Here is a 14737-nt window from a genome sequence, read left to right as displayed (position 1 = left end):
GCGGCAAACCAGTCCTACCCACCCTTTCCTTAAATGACTGTCTGTTCCACCTGTGACAGAGACTGTAATTCTCGTATTGGACTGTTCAGTCAGCTAAGAACTCATTTTTAGAGTGGAAGCAAGTCTTCCTCGATTTTGAGGGATTGCCTACGATGATAACCTCGCATTTCTGGTACCATCCTTGTAAATATCTTTTGCATCCTTTCCAATGCCTCTACCTCCTTTTTATAATATGGTGACCAGAACTAGTACACATATGATGATTTTATATTTTTTCTGTAGGAATCAAACAGATGGGCACTGGGCTGTGTGGAGAAGGCATCATGATGCCAATCAGACTGGACCTGAGCTGTCTGCAGTGCACCATGCTCTTTTACCAAGGGAACAGAAGACATGGATGAGACATGACTTCACCTAGGTATAATCTGTGCACAGTAGTTCCTTTATTGTTCTCTTTCACTTGGAAAAATAAACAATGAGTTCTGTCCTATGTGGGGCAAACACATAGCATTTATGGACTCAAAAATAGAGGGCAGAAATGGTTGACTGCTCTTATGCGGGCCCAATGCATCTGTTCCACCACTAAAGAAAGGGAAGTGTATATCCTGCAAATCATGGAAATAATAGAATCTTACAGTACAGAGGAGGCCATTCGGCCCAACATGCCTGTGCCATGTTTGAAACAGCTATCCAATTAGTTCCACTCCCCTGCTCAATCTCCATAGCCCTGCAAATGTTTCCTTTTCAAGTATATATCTAAGCATATTTTGAAAGATACTATTGTCTCTGCTTCCACCACCCTATCAGGCACTACATTCCAGATCGTAACAATTTGTTGCCTTAAAAAAATTCTCATCTCCCCTCTGGATCTTTTGCCAATTACCTTAAATCTGTATCCTCTGGTTATTGAACCTCCTGCCAGTGGAAACCGTTTCTCCTTCTTTACTCCATCAAAGCCCTCATAATTTTGAACACCTCCATTAAATCTCCCATTAATCAACTCTGCTCTGAGAACAATCCCAGCTTCTCTCGTCTCGCCACATAACTGAAGTCCCTCATCCCTGGTATAAGTCTGCTCAATCTCCTCTTTACCCTCTCCAAGGCCATGACATCCTTCCTAAAGGGTGGTGTCCAGAATTGGGACAAAACAATGACCCTATTAGAACCTGAGTGAGCATCCAACTCCATACTCTCCATAATCATCATCTGCTTCTGCCCCACTTCAGCCTAACTACCCATAAGACCCTCATCCATGCCTTTGTTACTTCCAGACTCAACTATTTCAATGCTCTCCTAGCCAGCCTCCCATTCTCTAAAATCCATAAACTTTAGCACATCCAAAACTCTGTTGCCCAAGTCCACTGGCCCGTCATCCCTTTTCTCACTGACTTACAATGGCTCCCAATCCTCCATTGCCTCAAATTTAAAATGCACACTTAAAATGTTCAGCTCTTGCACCTCCTGCATAAACGGGGTAAAGGTGTGGATTTTCACACTTCCAGAAATGCAGTCATGCGCTTACCGACATAAAGTCTCACACTCCAAGCAACCCTGTCCTTTCCACCCTACAGCAAACTAGAATCAAGATCCTCATCCTTACTTTCAAATCCCTCGATCGCTTTGCCCTACTCTGCCTCCTCTATCCATATATTACTGCATGTTTTCTGCTTCCCTGATACCCAACTACGCGCTGTTCTCCATCCCTCTGTACCAAAATGCTGGTCACTATTTCAAACACCTGTGATCTGCAACTCCCTCTCTAGATCCACATTCCTCCTTGTTTCCAAAACCTTATCAAAGTCCTTCTCTTTGATCATGTCTTTGTCCCCTAATCTTTTTCACGTTTCCTTTTCCTCACCTGTTCAGTATCGATTGTTTTCTTCCTCAATGTAGGTGAGGAGCACCATAGAGATGCAACTGTTTTGCTTGCATCTGATTTTTTTTTACATGAGATTACCTCAGTTTTTATACTCTTTGTAGTAATTCAAATATTTTAAAATTTATGAACTGTTAGTGTTTAACTGATCCAGCCTTTTATAGCTGCCGAATGTGACACATTTTCTGTTATCTCTATGCATAAAAAGAAAGACTTGCATTTATATAGCGCCTTTCACGACCACTGTATGTCTCAAAGCGCTTTACAGCCAATGAAGTACTTTTTGGAGTGTAGTCACTGTTGTAATGTAGGAAATGCAGCAGCCAATCTGCGCACAGCAAGCTCCCACAAACAGCAATGTGATAATGACCGGATAATCTGCTTTTGTTATGTTGATGAAGGATAAATATTGGCCAGGACACTGGGGATAATGCCCCTGCTCTTCTTCAAAATAGCTCCCTCAGCACTGCACTGGACTGTCAGCATAGATTTTTGTGCTCAAGTCCCTGGAGTGGGACTATGAACTCACAACCTTCTGACCCAGAGGCGAGAGTGCTACCCACTGAGCCACAGCTGTAGAAGTAGAACCAGCATAAAAATATAAAAAGTCAAAGAATATATCTATTCCAATCAGAGAATTTCTGCAATAGACGTCAATTGACAAAATGCATTACTTAAAAAAAAGTTTCCCAGTGCTGTAAATGGTAATTCTGGCAGGAATGCAAATGCTAAGTTGGGGATGGGGAGGAGAGGGGCAGCTGTGGGCTCCAGGACTACAGTCCCCAGAATGCACTGCCCTGGGGCGCGTGCGCAGTGGCGCGCTCCGCTTTATTTGAATAATCTGAGAGCACTTGGACCCAAGCCAATCAGCTGTCAGGAGCCTATGATAAATCGCAATGCATTATTGATAATCATAATTACCATGACACATGCGCACTCCACTTAATGGAGTAATTTGGCAACTCCAAGAATTTGTTTGAATTTTTTTTGTATTTGTTACTGATGCATCTACCATGTCGCGTCGCAAGCAGGCGAAACCCCAGCACATCAACTCGGATGAGCAGCTAATAGTTGGAAACGGTAAGTTGCATTTTTTTGGGGGGGAGTGGGGGGTTGGTGGGAAATAAGAGGAAAACCTTCTAATTCATGTTTCAGGGTTTATTTAATTGATCAGATTATAGGGGAAAATAGTGTGTCTTTCCCCGTCCCTCTCTGGAGTGCATGTCCGCTCCGACGTCGCTTAGATCGGAACATCTTTTGAACTGGCTTATCAGATATGTAAGCAGCAAATATCAAAAGATCGGAATAGTTTGTTTTAATCACTTGGGATGAGGGAAAAATAAAGAAAAGTTGCCCCATTCCCTTTTCAATGGTTGAGATGAGGGGGGGGGGGGGGAGTGGTAGAGAGAGAGAGAGAGAGAATGACCAGTGCGTGTGTCCTTGCCATGGCCGGAGGGAGCAAGACCCCAGCTCTGACCGCTGACCGATTGAAAATCCCTCGAATAAAAATCACAGCACATCCCGTTTCCCGTGTATTTCAATTCATGTGAACTTTTATTCCCGATATATGTGTGATCGGTAGGATCAGGTTTACTGTAAAAGTATTTTTGGGGGTGTTTGACTCAATTATGGGACGGGTCTGGTGCGCACGCTTAGCGTGACTCACTCCTATTGATCGAGGTAGGTATAAATAGTTACAACATGTAGCACAAAGAAGATCCTATCTTATCTTGTCACAATTATGTTTCATATATTTTATTTTTCTCTCTCTTTACCTGCCTCTCGGTAATTTTGTAATAATTTTACAGCTTCATGTTTTGCGGCTCGCTACCAGTTGATGTTGTAACTTGTTAAAAGGAAAGGTTGACGCTTATCATGTTTCGCGATTGTACTATTCAGATTTGTTTGCAATAAACGTTCAAAATAGCGTTTTATTTACAATTTTTTTACATTTTCGTAGAACTTTTTCTAACCCCCCCCCCCCCAAAAAAAACTTTTTGCCTCTTGACTTTTTGTGATGCTTTTTTTTTGCTGCTTTTTATTTCGAAGGTGGTGGTAGTTTTTTTGTGTGTGCTGAGGATAGGGCGAGATCGCGATCACCCTGGACTCCGAGCCATGACCTACAGCCATCTTTGATTTCCGACTTCCTACAGCCACTCAATGGACGCATTTGTTCTATTTTTTAAAAAAAATGTCACAGAAGTTGCAGTTATATTGCAACAGGGATTCAGGTTAAATGTTACCCGTTTAAAAAATAAGAGCTGGGATACCTCCAATCTATTGATACCAATCTGGATTTACATGCTGCGATATTCAAACTTTTTAATTCGTAACACAGTAAGACTTTGTTTTAGACTAATACGCTTGCAGCGGACTATAATCAATTCTGAAGTGTATCGGTGTGAGATCAGACCGAGCTACAATATCAAAGATGCTTTAAAAGGCACACACGCACAACCTTGCTGTTTTGCACCTCTTGCATTGGCAAAAGGGGTGTTGCGCCGTTTATCACTGATGCATTCAATTTTGATTAAATCTGTTTTGCATTAGTATTTAAAAAATTGTAACTGCGGATTGTTTTAAAAATACGTTATATCATGAATGATTGATGGGGGTCTAATTTAGAGCACGTGGTGGTACTTTTGCATTAGTAGGTATCTGAGCATTAAAACCTCTTAGCCACGTTTAACATTAATTATCTTTAATGGCAATACTCTTGTGATGGAGTGTTGTGCACATAGTTTTTTTTTCCAAAAGACCCTTTACACTGGGGATAATTTTTTCCAACAGATTTCTTTTATCAGCTGTAAAACATTGCTGCATTTACCCCCTCCTGGAAGGGGGTTTATTTATATCTCCCTAATGTAATACAGCTGGAGCCCATTAGTATTGCAGTTAATTGCTGTTGTGTGCAAGAAGCAAGGATGGCCAGACTCACCAACACACTTTTTATCATTTGCTTGTAAAATTAAATTAAACAGTGTTACTTGCACAACAGTTATGCTGGTGGTACAACTCAACCCCCCCCCCCCCCCCAAGACATTTGTTATTGTCCAAGTGCTTAACTGTCCTATGTCCCACCCATTGTTTGCAGTGGCAAATCCTCAAAGAAGCATTTTGAATGTTAATGTGCTCTGAAGAACCATTCTGTAACTTCTACTCCAGTGCTTTATTTCTTGTGTGTGCAAGTGGGGGGATGGAATGGTAGTGCCTGTATATGTACTAACACATGGCACAAAAGCTTGTGAAACCCCTGGGTATCCCCTTATCACAAAGAAACTTATCTGTATGCCAGCTTTAAAAGCAAGAGAAGTGTTCCTTCTCTTGCTGGTATGGAGTGAGCAGCATTCGTGTACAGGATGCTTGGAGGGAGAGATATTGTTGAGGAAGAAGGAAGAGAGTTAGGGAGACCCTTGTATTGTAAGAGCTGTGGTTTAAGTGCTCAAGTCCTTTTAATCTTGTGACTTGTGTATTCTGTTTAACACCCTCCCCCCTTCCGCAGCACATCTATTCATTTGGCGCATGATTTTATGTTAACGTTATTTTACTTCTTCAAGCGATTCTTTGTGAAACTATTCAGAGGTTATTTTTTTAAATATGTTGGGGAGAATACAAAATGAAGCCTAATTTTAGGAGGATGTATTCGTACAAATAGATTCTTTCCTTCCAGTTTGTATTGATACCTGCTTTGTTATAATGGAGTAAAACTGAGATGGAAATTTAAAGCTGTCACATTTACAGTGCATTGACAACAAATGCTGATGTCATGTTTGTAATTTTGACTAAATGGTCAGATTCAGTAATAAGCCCAAAATCTTGCAAATGAGGCACAAATTTTCCCTTTTTTTTAAAGCTGTATTGCTACTTTGCTTCCACTTTACATGCTGATTACCACTTGTACATTTTCCATAACCAACTTCATAAATAGATAGGCAATGCAAAATAACATCTTAAAAAATATGACTTTAATCTGGTTATCAATACAGAAATATAAGATTGTATTTGAGGCATGCCATACTGTATAGAATGTGTCTCATATCAAATTGTCAGGTTGTCCTAGAGCTGTGCTGAATTAGGTTGATTTTTAAACTGCTCAGCATTCTGGCATCATTCTTAATGAATCTTGAGCCAGTTTTAGACTGCAACCCCATTTATTCTTTTGATGGGTGCATGGCTTGTACTACAGATGGAATTCATTATGATTTTAGCTTGGAAGAAAGTCTTTAGTGTAAATGGGATGAATATCAATTTGAGCTAGTCTGAGTTGGTGCACTTAAATGCAGCATTAAAAGACAGTAACAAGGTGATGCCAAAAATGTGCTAGTTTTGCACAGGCTTGCTGTAACTTGGCACAGTTGTAGGTTGGAAAACAATTCATGAAACAATATGTTAAACATTATCATTGTATTAACTTTTGGTGAGGCATGCATCATTACTCGAAGAAATAGTATCAATATATGAGGTAAATATAACAGTTGCAAAGTACAAAAATAAGATTTAAAAAAAAAATTATCTGGACCCCATTCTTTTAGTGTTCAACATTTTTATATTGTTAGGAAATCTCAAGATTCTCTAACTCTAGTGTCACCTTACTCTATGTAATGGGATGGGGAGGGGAGGGGAAGAACCTACTAGAGTGAAGAGGTTACACTATTTTATGACATTTGGATGATTTCCTCAAGATTGTTTTAAAAAAAAAAAAATCAGAGGAGGTTGATCTGAATCATTTTTAAAAGATCACTGCTTTGATGTGGTACTAAATGATCAATAAAGTGAAGATCTTGCTTTGTTTGGCTACCTCAAGACCAAATGGTGGCATTTCACACAATGTAGTGCAAAAGTGTAATATCATGATCAAGCAAATGGAACCTCAGGATACCCCCAGAAATCTTGTTGGATCGCTTGATACTGTCAAATATTGTGTGTATCCTACACATCCAGAATCAAGTAGGAATACTTTATTTGTAGTGTTGGGCAAGTGTACAGTACAGGAGTTCAGGATTTGTAATATAGTTGATTTGACACTATACCGTTGGATACTATAGGAAGGGGAACATTATTTAATTATTTTCTTTCTCTTGTGCTTAAAAAAAAAATACCATACTAGCTATGTTGTAGTCACAAATCTATTTATATCCAGTATATCTTAAACTCTCCCAAGCTTTGATACACCGGCATTTAAAAACATGATGGAGGATTTCTTGTCTCACAGTATAAAGAGATTGAGTTCAGTGCTGCACAATCCATAACTATTTTCTATGACCAAGTTAACAACTGATCCCTATTTGGGTGTTTGGTGAGGGTGTTTTTTTAGGGAGCTATTCAAAGACAGTCATACAATATTGTGACCTCTTTGCTAAAACCATTTTCTTTTGCCAGGTTGATTCCTTGCTCCAGTTTGGGCATGCAGCGAGCGTGGTATGTTTTTGTGTCCTTTTAGGAAGGGAATTATCCAAAACCGAGTTCTGAAATCCTCTGACCTTTTCACTGAAACTTTGCTGCACTTGTACAGATGTTTCTTGGTTTTCTCTGAATATTATTGTTAGATAGTTTCTCAAATTGTTAGATGTTTTTTTTTTCAAGATCATGTGAGTAATGTGTATAAAGCAACAATTTGAAGTCACACCCCAGAAAACAATGCTGTTTGCAATTTGTCCCTCCCCTCACCTGGAGGGCAATTAACTGCTTTACAGTGACCAAAAGGGGTGATACTGAGTAGAATTGGACAACTCTTGTCATATAGTGTATGCCATAACTTTTTAAGCTCTTCTTTCAAATGTGTTTTAAGATGCACATATTTAGCCTCTTGGTTAAAGCAGGAGCTGTAATAAAGGTGAGGGAGAGGAGGAAATTATCTGTTTTGAACTAATCATTTTAAGTGTTCAAAATAAAAATAATTGTGTATGGAAGGTAAAAGCCTCTAAAACTGAAGTGCGAACAGATGCAGTACATGGCCAATGATCAGGTTGCTGGTAGGCTTCAATGGATACAAATACTAATTTAGTTTTGTAATCTTAGTAAGCACAGGTTTTTGGTAAAGCTAACTTATAAGTTGGCAATATTTCTCCCATCAACTAGCTTACCTGATTAGGAGATATGAACAGCACATACGTTTAGCCTTAATAGCGATCCTTTTTTTTAACTACAGTGCTCGTTCTAGTACAGTACTATAACTATCAATCTGCTATATGGACTGACTTCCAAAGGATTTCCTAAACTGTTGAGTCTTTTTTTTCCAAGAAAAGGCAGCATGAAAACAAATCTGAAGTGAAACTGGATTTTAAAAATTCAGTTATTGGCATCAGTGAAATTGCTGGATGTCAAAATTTTTTTGGCAATCCTATAATACAGGTGGCAATAAAGAGTGATTTGTCCGAGAAGCACTATTATAAAAACCACAGTAATTCTATGCTTCTACATCAGCCTTGCATTGTTTTGTATCTCGCCAGCTGTGATGAAGTAAAGAGATGCTTGGAAATGTGAAACGTAAATGTTTTTCTAAAAGATTATGGGGTTGTGGGACTTCCAGTGGCAATAACCAACTAAAAGGTGTGTGTTTTTATCTAGGTTTTAGCATTGTTTTGTCTTGAATCTAAACTGAGTTGTGTATGAAAACCACCGTAAACTCAAGCCACCTTTGTTATTAACCTCTTAATAGTTTGATGGAATAGACCAAGGGTAGCGAACAAGAGCGAGGAGAAAATAAATTGTCGTCATCTAGTTTGATATGAGAACTTTTTTTTATAATAAAACCAAATTTACCCAGGTTGATTGCTGGAAATCTAGCGTCGTCCTCCTCCGCTTTCATTCCAGGCTGTAACTGGCAGGAAATGTCTTCCAAGAACGGATGTGTGTTTTCCTCCATTTCCCATTCTTCTGTAATTGAAATTTTAATCCCAGAGTTATTATTCTTGCAACTCCTGTCAAGGCGGCACCATTTTCCCTTGCCTGAAGTTTTGCAGTCTGCACCCATGGAGGATTTAAAACATGCTTGCTGTTTTAAAAACATTATCCTGGGTACTGTACTGTGAATTGATCAGTTGACTGTTTGTCCAGTTCCTTTTTTTTTTTATAGTGCTTTATGGAAATTTTGGATTTGGAAAAAGTCTTTTTGTCAAGGAGATGTATTTTGAAAGCTGAAGAGGGATGTTAGCACTCACGTTTAAAATATCCATACTATTCAGCCGACATGGATATCGGGGAAAAGCTATGTGGATTGATGCTGTATCTAATACTGCTGTGGTTGTGCTTGCTTGTCTGGATTAGACTAAATTTTGGATGTGTAGAATAGAACCCTTTCTAAACCCTCAAACCAAGCTCAATAGCTTCCTGTGTACATTAATCCAACACAAAATTGCCATGGAGCTGTGCACCAATGAATAAGTTTGAAATGGTCTATAAAACTAATTGGTTTATGCAGAGCCTATAAATTGTTACAACTGGCAATTCCCAAAAGAGCATCTGGGAGATTTCCTTTCAAAGGATGTTCTGTAGTTTGGATTTTAATATTAGTTCTCCTCACAAACTCTGAAATTTCAGTCAAAATCGCATATTAATTCCAATTGGCTAGTATTTTGAGGTAAACTATGCTGGTATTTGTTGGCTTGATTGGCCTGTATTCTGTTGAAGAAAAGTAGTTGGCAAATCTTCTGCAAGCGTATGTATCTTTTAATGACATACAGTATAGCAGATTTCTACAAGAGCACCAACGTCTTCATGAAACTGCTGATGTAACCTTTGCCTTTTTGGGCCCGCTGGGTGGCAAGTTGATGTCAAGCTAACAATTAGGGCTCCCAAGCAATTGACCTTGGCAGCAGGGTTTTGCGTTGTTTAGTTTACTGTTAACACCATGGTAGTGTTGAGCATGACTTGAAATAGCCTGTTTACTAACTAAAGCTTATTGGAGAAAATCAATGGACATTGGAGGTGCTTACTAGGAGCACACAATTTTAGTCTTTGGGTTAATCTTCATGGCTGGCACTTTTTCCTTTGGAAATGTACAGAACTTCATTGTGTTCAATTCTCTTTTGAAAGTTGTCTTTTTCTCGGCCCTTCTAAGTTGTTTGGCAACTATCAGTAGTATCTTGAACCACTGCTTTCTTAAGAGAACTACTGGTATTTTCCATATCAGATGAACTGCACTATTATGATCTGTTAAATTATCTTTCATTTGACATAATGCAAATAGTTTTTGAATGGCTTAAAGTGAGATTCTACAAAGCAAGTGATCCAAATTGCTTTGGGTTAAAAATAATTAAATGGGTCAAATTCAATAGCGATTTAAACATTTATTAACCCTTCAAAGTCTGCAATAGTGTTTCTGTGCACTGATCAGAAGTGTATGCAATTTTTATCATGGTTTACTTGGAATACTATAAATAAATATGGTCTTTTGGTTGTGTAGCTTTTACCAAATTTGTAAGCTCTTGCTTTATGTGTGATCATTGGCTCTCTTGCACAAGTATTGGGATCTATTTTTGTGCAAACCACATAAATTGCATGCAGGCTTCCACTCTAGTGTTTTAAAAAAAAAACTGCAACCTGTCATCATTTAATGCAAATCAAACCCTTCCTGTCCACTCCCTTAATTAATCGAGCTGCTTTTATGCTTACAGCACAGCAGCAACCCCAAGTAAACTTGCTGGGTTTGCTAAACCTGGCTGCTGGAAAGGCTGTTTCTCTCCTGCCAGTCTTAGCAACTTGATAAATTTAATTCGCGTTTGCTGCTGGCTATGTGAGGCTCATGCATCAGGAGCTGGCAGAACTAGCTAACCGTGTAAAAAGCAGCTTCAGCAACGTGCTGCATTTCATCAACTGTACCATACAGACCAGAAGGTCCCAGGCTTGATACTTGGTTGATGTTGCTATCTCTGCTCTAATTAGGGGTCCTAGAATTGGCTTTATCACATCTGGGCTAGGGAGGGAAGAAATTAGGGTTTTAACTTCTATTGCTATTCACTGATTCTGCTGAACATGCAGATGTGGAATGAAGCTTGATGGGCTTGGCAGTATTTTATTCCTCCCACCTGGTGGACGAATAGCTTTGTGGCCCTCACTGTGGTACTAATGCATGAAGAATGGTTACTTGGCTGAGGTACTGGAGGCCACTGGCAGCTATGAAGCCATGCCCCAAGCAGAGTCGACGCACCAAAGAGGAGGTAAGCAAATTGGCAAAATAAATCAATTTAAACTCACCGTTGTGAAACTTTGGGCTTCCAACCCACCATAAACTTGAGCTCATCCCAAAATGGCTACTTGCATCCTAACTCGCACCAAGTCCCGTTCACCCATCACTCTGACCTGCATTGACTCCCTTTTTGACAACAACTTGTTTATAAAAAAAAAAAAAATTCATCCTTGTTTTCATATCGCTCCATGGCTTTCTCTTGTCTGTCTGTCTACCTTCTCCAGCCCTACAACCATCCCCTCCCCTCTAATTCTGGCCTCTTGCACATACCCAATTTTAGTCGCTCCACCATTTGCGGCTGTGCCTTCAGCTGTTTAGGTTCCCCTCCCTAAACCACTCTGCATCTCTACTTTAAGATGCTGCTTAAAACCTACCTCATTGCCCGAGCTTTTGGTTACCTGTCATGCTATATCTTGTGTGGCTCAGTGCCAGCTTTTGTTTGATAACGCTCATGCGAAGTGCTTTTGGGACATTTAGGCACTATATAAATGCTAGTTGAAGTAGTTGGCCCCACTTGTGGAATAATTCTTGTAGACATTAATCTGAAATGGGTGCACATTTTGTACACAGCCGGGTTAAAGTGTAACACTTGACCAATGGGCATTGTTTGCATCGGATTGCTGTGAATAAAATGCAATAGGTATTTAGTTTTGGGAACTTTTTTTTTCTTCCATTGCAGCCTCAGCCCTGAATAACTAGACAGTCTAGTGGTTTTAGCCAAATGATGGTGATATCTGCAATTTTGACTGAGCAACTGATAAAATATCCAAGTGACTGCTTGGTAGTACTGTATTATCCCATGTGCGCAGAGACGCTTTTTATAACTGGGTATTCCTCCAAATGAATTTGGTTCCATTCTGCTGGTGTTTGCACTGTGTACACAAACAACTTGAGTTCTGAATGTTAATGATTTCCCAAGCAAGGTCGCACAATTTTCTTCCCCCATACTCTTCAGATTTTTGTGCTCCTCAAAGTGAAGGATGTTGTGGTGGGAGAATGGAAAGCTTCCCATTTCAGGCACTTGGTGTCAGCATCAGCTACTCCCAAGTAAGGCACAGCCAGATGCAGAGTTGACTCCCTTTAACTTGCGACAATATGCTTCAACACAAGAGCTTCCTGTTTCCACACCAACCATCGGTGAGCGAGATTGTCAATTAGGGGGAGTTTTATGCTGTAACCTCATGCCACTAGGATCGAGACTGTCCAAACTCATTTCACATTGTCTCCTCGCAGACACAGGAGACTTTGATCGGATCAATCAGGGCTGGATTTTATCACCGGTCCCAGAGGTGAAAGGCCAGGGCGTTAACACCCTGCACTGCAGAGTAGGGGAAGGATGCATGTTCTTAAAGAAAATCTGGGGCTTAAAACAGGTATCCCCTTGGCATTTTTAATTTCATGACCATATCAGTACTTTACCTGTAGACATGTTTTCACTGTTTTTGCTTGACTTGGGTGCCCTCCTGTGTTGATCCTTCTAGTTGCAGTCATTGTGTAATTGGCACACCAGTAGAACAGATGTTTATCCGAGAGATAGCTTTCAGCATTCTGCCCCCAGCAGGCAATCCAGTCTCTCCTTAAGGAGATTAGGCAAGCTATTTGGCAGTATATTTCCACAATTTTTAATTATTTTCTAAAAAAAATTGTTGTTGCAATTTTTATCACTAACCAGCTTTCTACATTGGTTTGGTAAGTGGCATGTTCATGTTAATTTTATTTTGTACCACTTAAATTCTGCTTAGTTGATCTCTGGCAAGGACAGTATTTTCCTTATTCTGTACTATAGATAAAACTTCGACTTCAAGATGGAAAGGGATGTTTGGAATGCAAGCATTGGAGCTTAAACGCTTTACATTTCCTTTTTTATTTACCCAAGGTGATTTTTATTTAGTCATTGGTCTTTGCTTCATTAACTACAATGTTTACCTTTTTTTCTTTTTAAAAAAAAAAGTGCTTCTTGTACTAATTCTTGTTTCTCAAACATGTTTCATTTTTTTTTAAATCTTGGGTTAAATTCTGCTGTATATTCACCTGCAATGCTAAAAGTAGATGTCTGAGTGACTAGAGAAAAGGAGGTAGAATTATAGCCTTGCATTTAACCAGAAGACTGACGTCTAATGTTATCAGGTATTCTGATGCAAAATAATATGGGTTATAAATAAAAGTTTGGGAAAAAGCTTTCCTCAGTTCCAAATGGGAAATCTTGCCACTTTCATGTATGAAATAGAAGCTTTTTTCCATCATTATTTTAATACTTTGCCTAAAAGCTCCCTAAGACCTAATTAAGATTGACCATTTTTCAATTTAAAGTGCTTCCAGAAATATTATTGTATGAAGTGGTAAATGTACAATTTTTCTTACTGATTTACTTAAGCAGTTGCTGACTCTGTGTTAAATGTCTTGTATTACCTAGTTTGTGTTTTTAAATGTTTAAATGTAATCTGGGTTATGTACACCCGTAATATGAAATGTCCTTTATTCCCCCACTCTCAAGGTAACTTTTTTTTTCTTTTCTTGAGGGTATTTTGTTTCTGTTTTAAATGCAGTTTTATGCTATTGAAAGGGTATTTAAACTGTTAATTTGAACATATTTTTAATTGTTCTGTGAGTTGACTAAAGTATAATGCTGCCCTTATCTTTGCATAGGCCCTGTTGGAATCAGTTAATGCCTTTTTGTCTTAATACCATTTGGCAACAGTTGGACCTCAATTCCCTGCTGAGCTTGGTGCATTCCCAACATTTATTGGATTACAGGATGCTTGGAGATTACATTCTTGAAATTCTAGGATCTAGATAAAAGAATAGGGAAAAAACAATGAAGTGTAGTTTTTCTCTCTCCCTCACAATGTCTTTGAATATAGCTCTCCACTCTGTATGGTCAGATTCAACACTGGTGTAAGGTAGGGCTAATTTGTTCTAGTTTTTAATAGTTAAACCGTAGAACTACTTTTTTGTTGGAAAACTGTACTAGTGGTTAATTGTTTAAAGCCAGGCATGCTCCTTAAGTTTCTGAAAGCAACCTGTATTATTAGAGGGCGTTTGACCTCTGTGTGAAGTGGAGCACGAAACACTAGTCAGTGCTGTGCGGTGTCTGCTACTCTTATCCATAAAAAGAAAAACTTCTTTATGATGGCAACAAGTGTTCTTTGGATCTGGTTTACTTCAAGCCAGTTGTTTTTTTTTTTAATTGTTGTCTTGCAAGTAACAATTATAAAAAAACATTTGGGGTGATTATTGTGAAACTTTGTTCGTGCCCAGTTAATGCACTGTACACCACAATTAGTTAGTATCTTCGAGACTTGGATATCTAGCATTTGTTAGACAATTAGAAGCCAGGAATCATGCAATCATGCCTACATATTTGAACATGAACTTGCAGTGTTTCCAGTAATATGAATAATACAATGATTTTTATGAAATGGTGATGGGCTTTCTGTCAGCAGTATTTCTCTACTTTTAATGTGATGACTAACGCAGACACTGTGAGGAGAGGGACATCACTCCCAAACTCTAGCTTTTAATTATTTAAAAAACTTAATGTACCATAAGAATAGGGGCTTACTTTCCATTGTGAAACCTGCTGCTGTTCTCTATGTACTGGATTGATGTGTACTGTACAAGCCCAGAATATGTCTCTGTTCTACTTAACAGTTTCCAAATCAATAAGTTGCTTT

At 38.9% G+C, this 14737-nt stretch overlaps 1 protein-coding gene across 1 annotated transcript in view; it reads left to right on the top strand.

The window, feature by feature from the left end:
- The first annotated feature begins 2889 nt into the window (after positions 1-2889).
- The window catches only part of sall4 (spalt-like transcription factor 4), a 35129-nt gene continuing 23281 nt past the window's right edge, over positions 2890-14737 (top strand). The window contains exon 1 of the mRNA XM_070894876.1: positions 2890-2956. Within this exon, the coding sequence (XP_070750977.1) occupies positions 2890-2956 (67 nt within the window). The remainder of the gene's footprint in view (positions 2957-14737) is intronic.

This window comes from Pristiophorus japonicus, chromosome 12 (genome assembly GCF_044704955.1).
Source record: "Pristiophorus japonicus isolate sPriJap1 chromosome 12, sPriJap1.hap1, whole genome shotgun sequence".
Classification (NCBI taxonomy): Eukaryota; Metazoa; Chordata; class Chondrichthyes; family Pristiophoridae; genus Pristiophorus; species Pristiophorus japonicus.
This window is presented reverse-complemented; position numbering and strand designations above follow the sequence as displayed.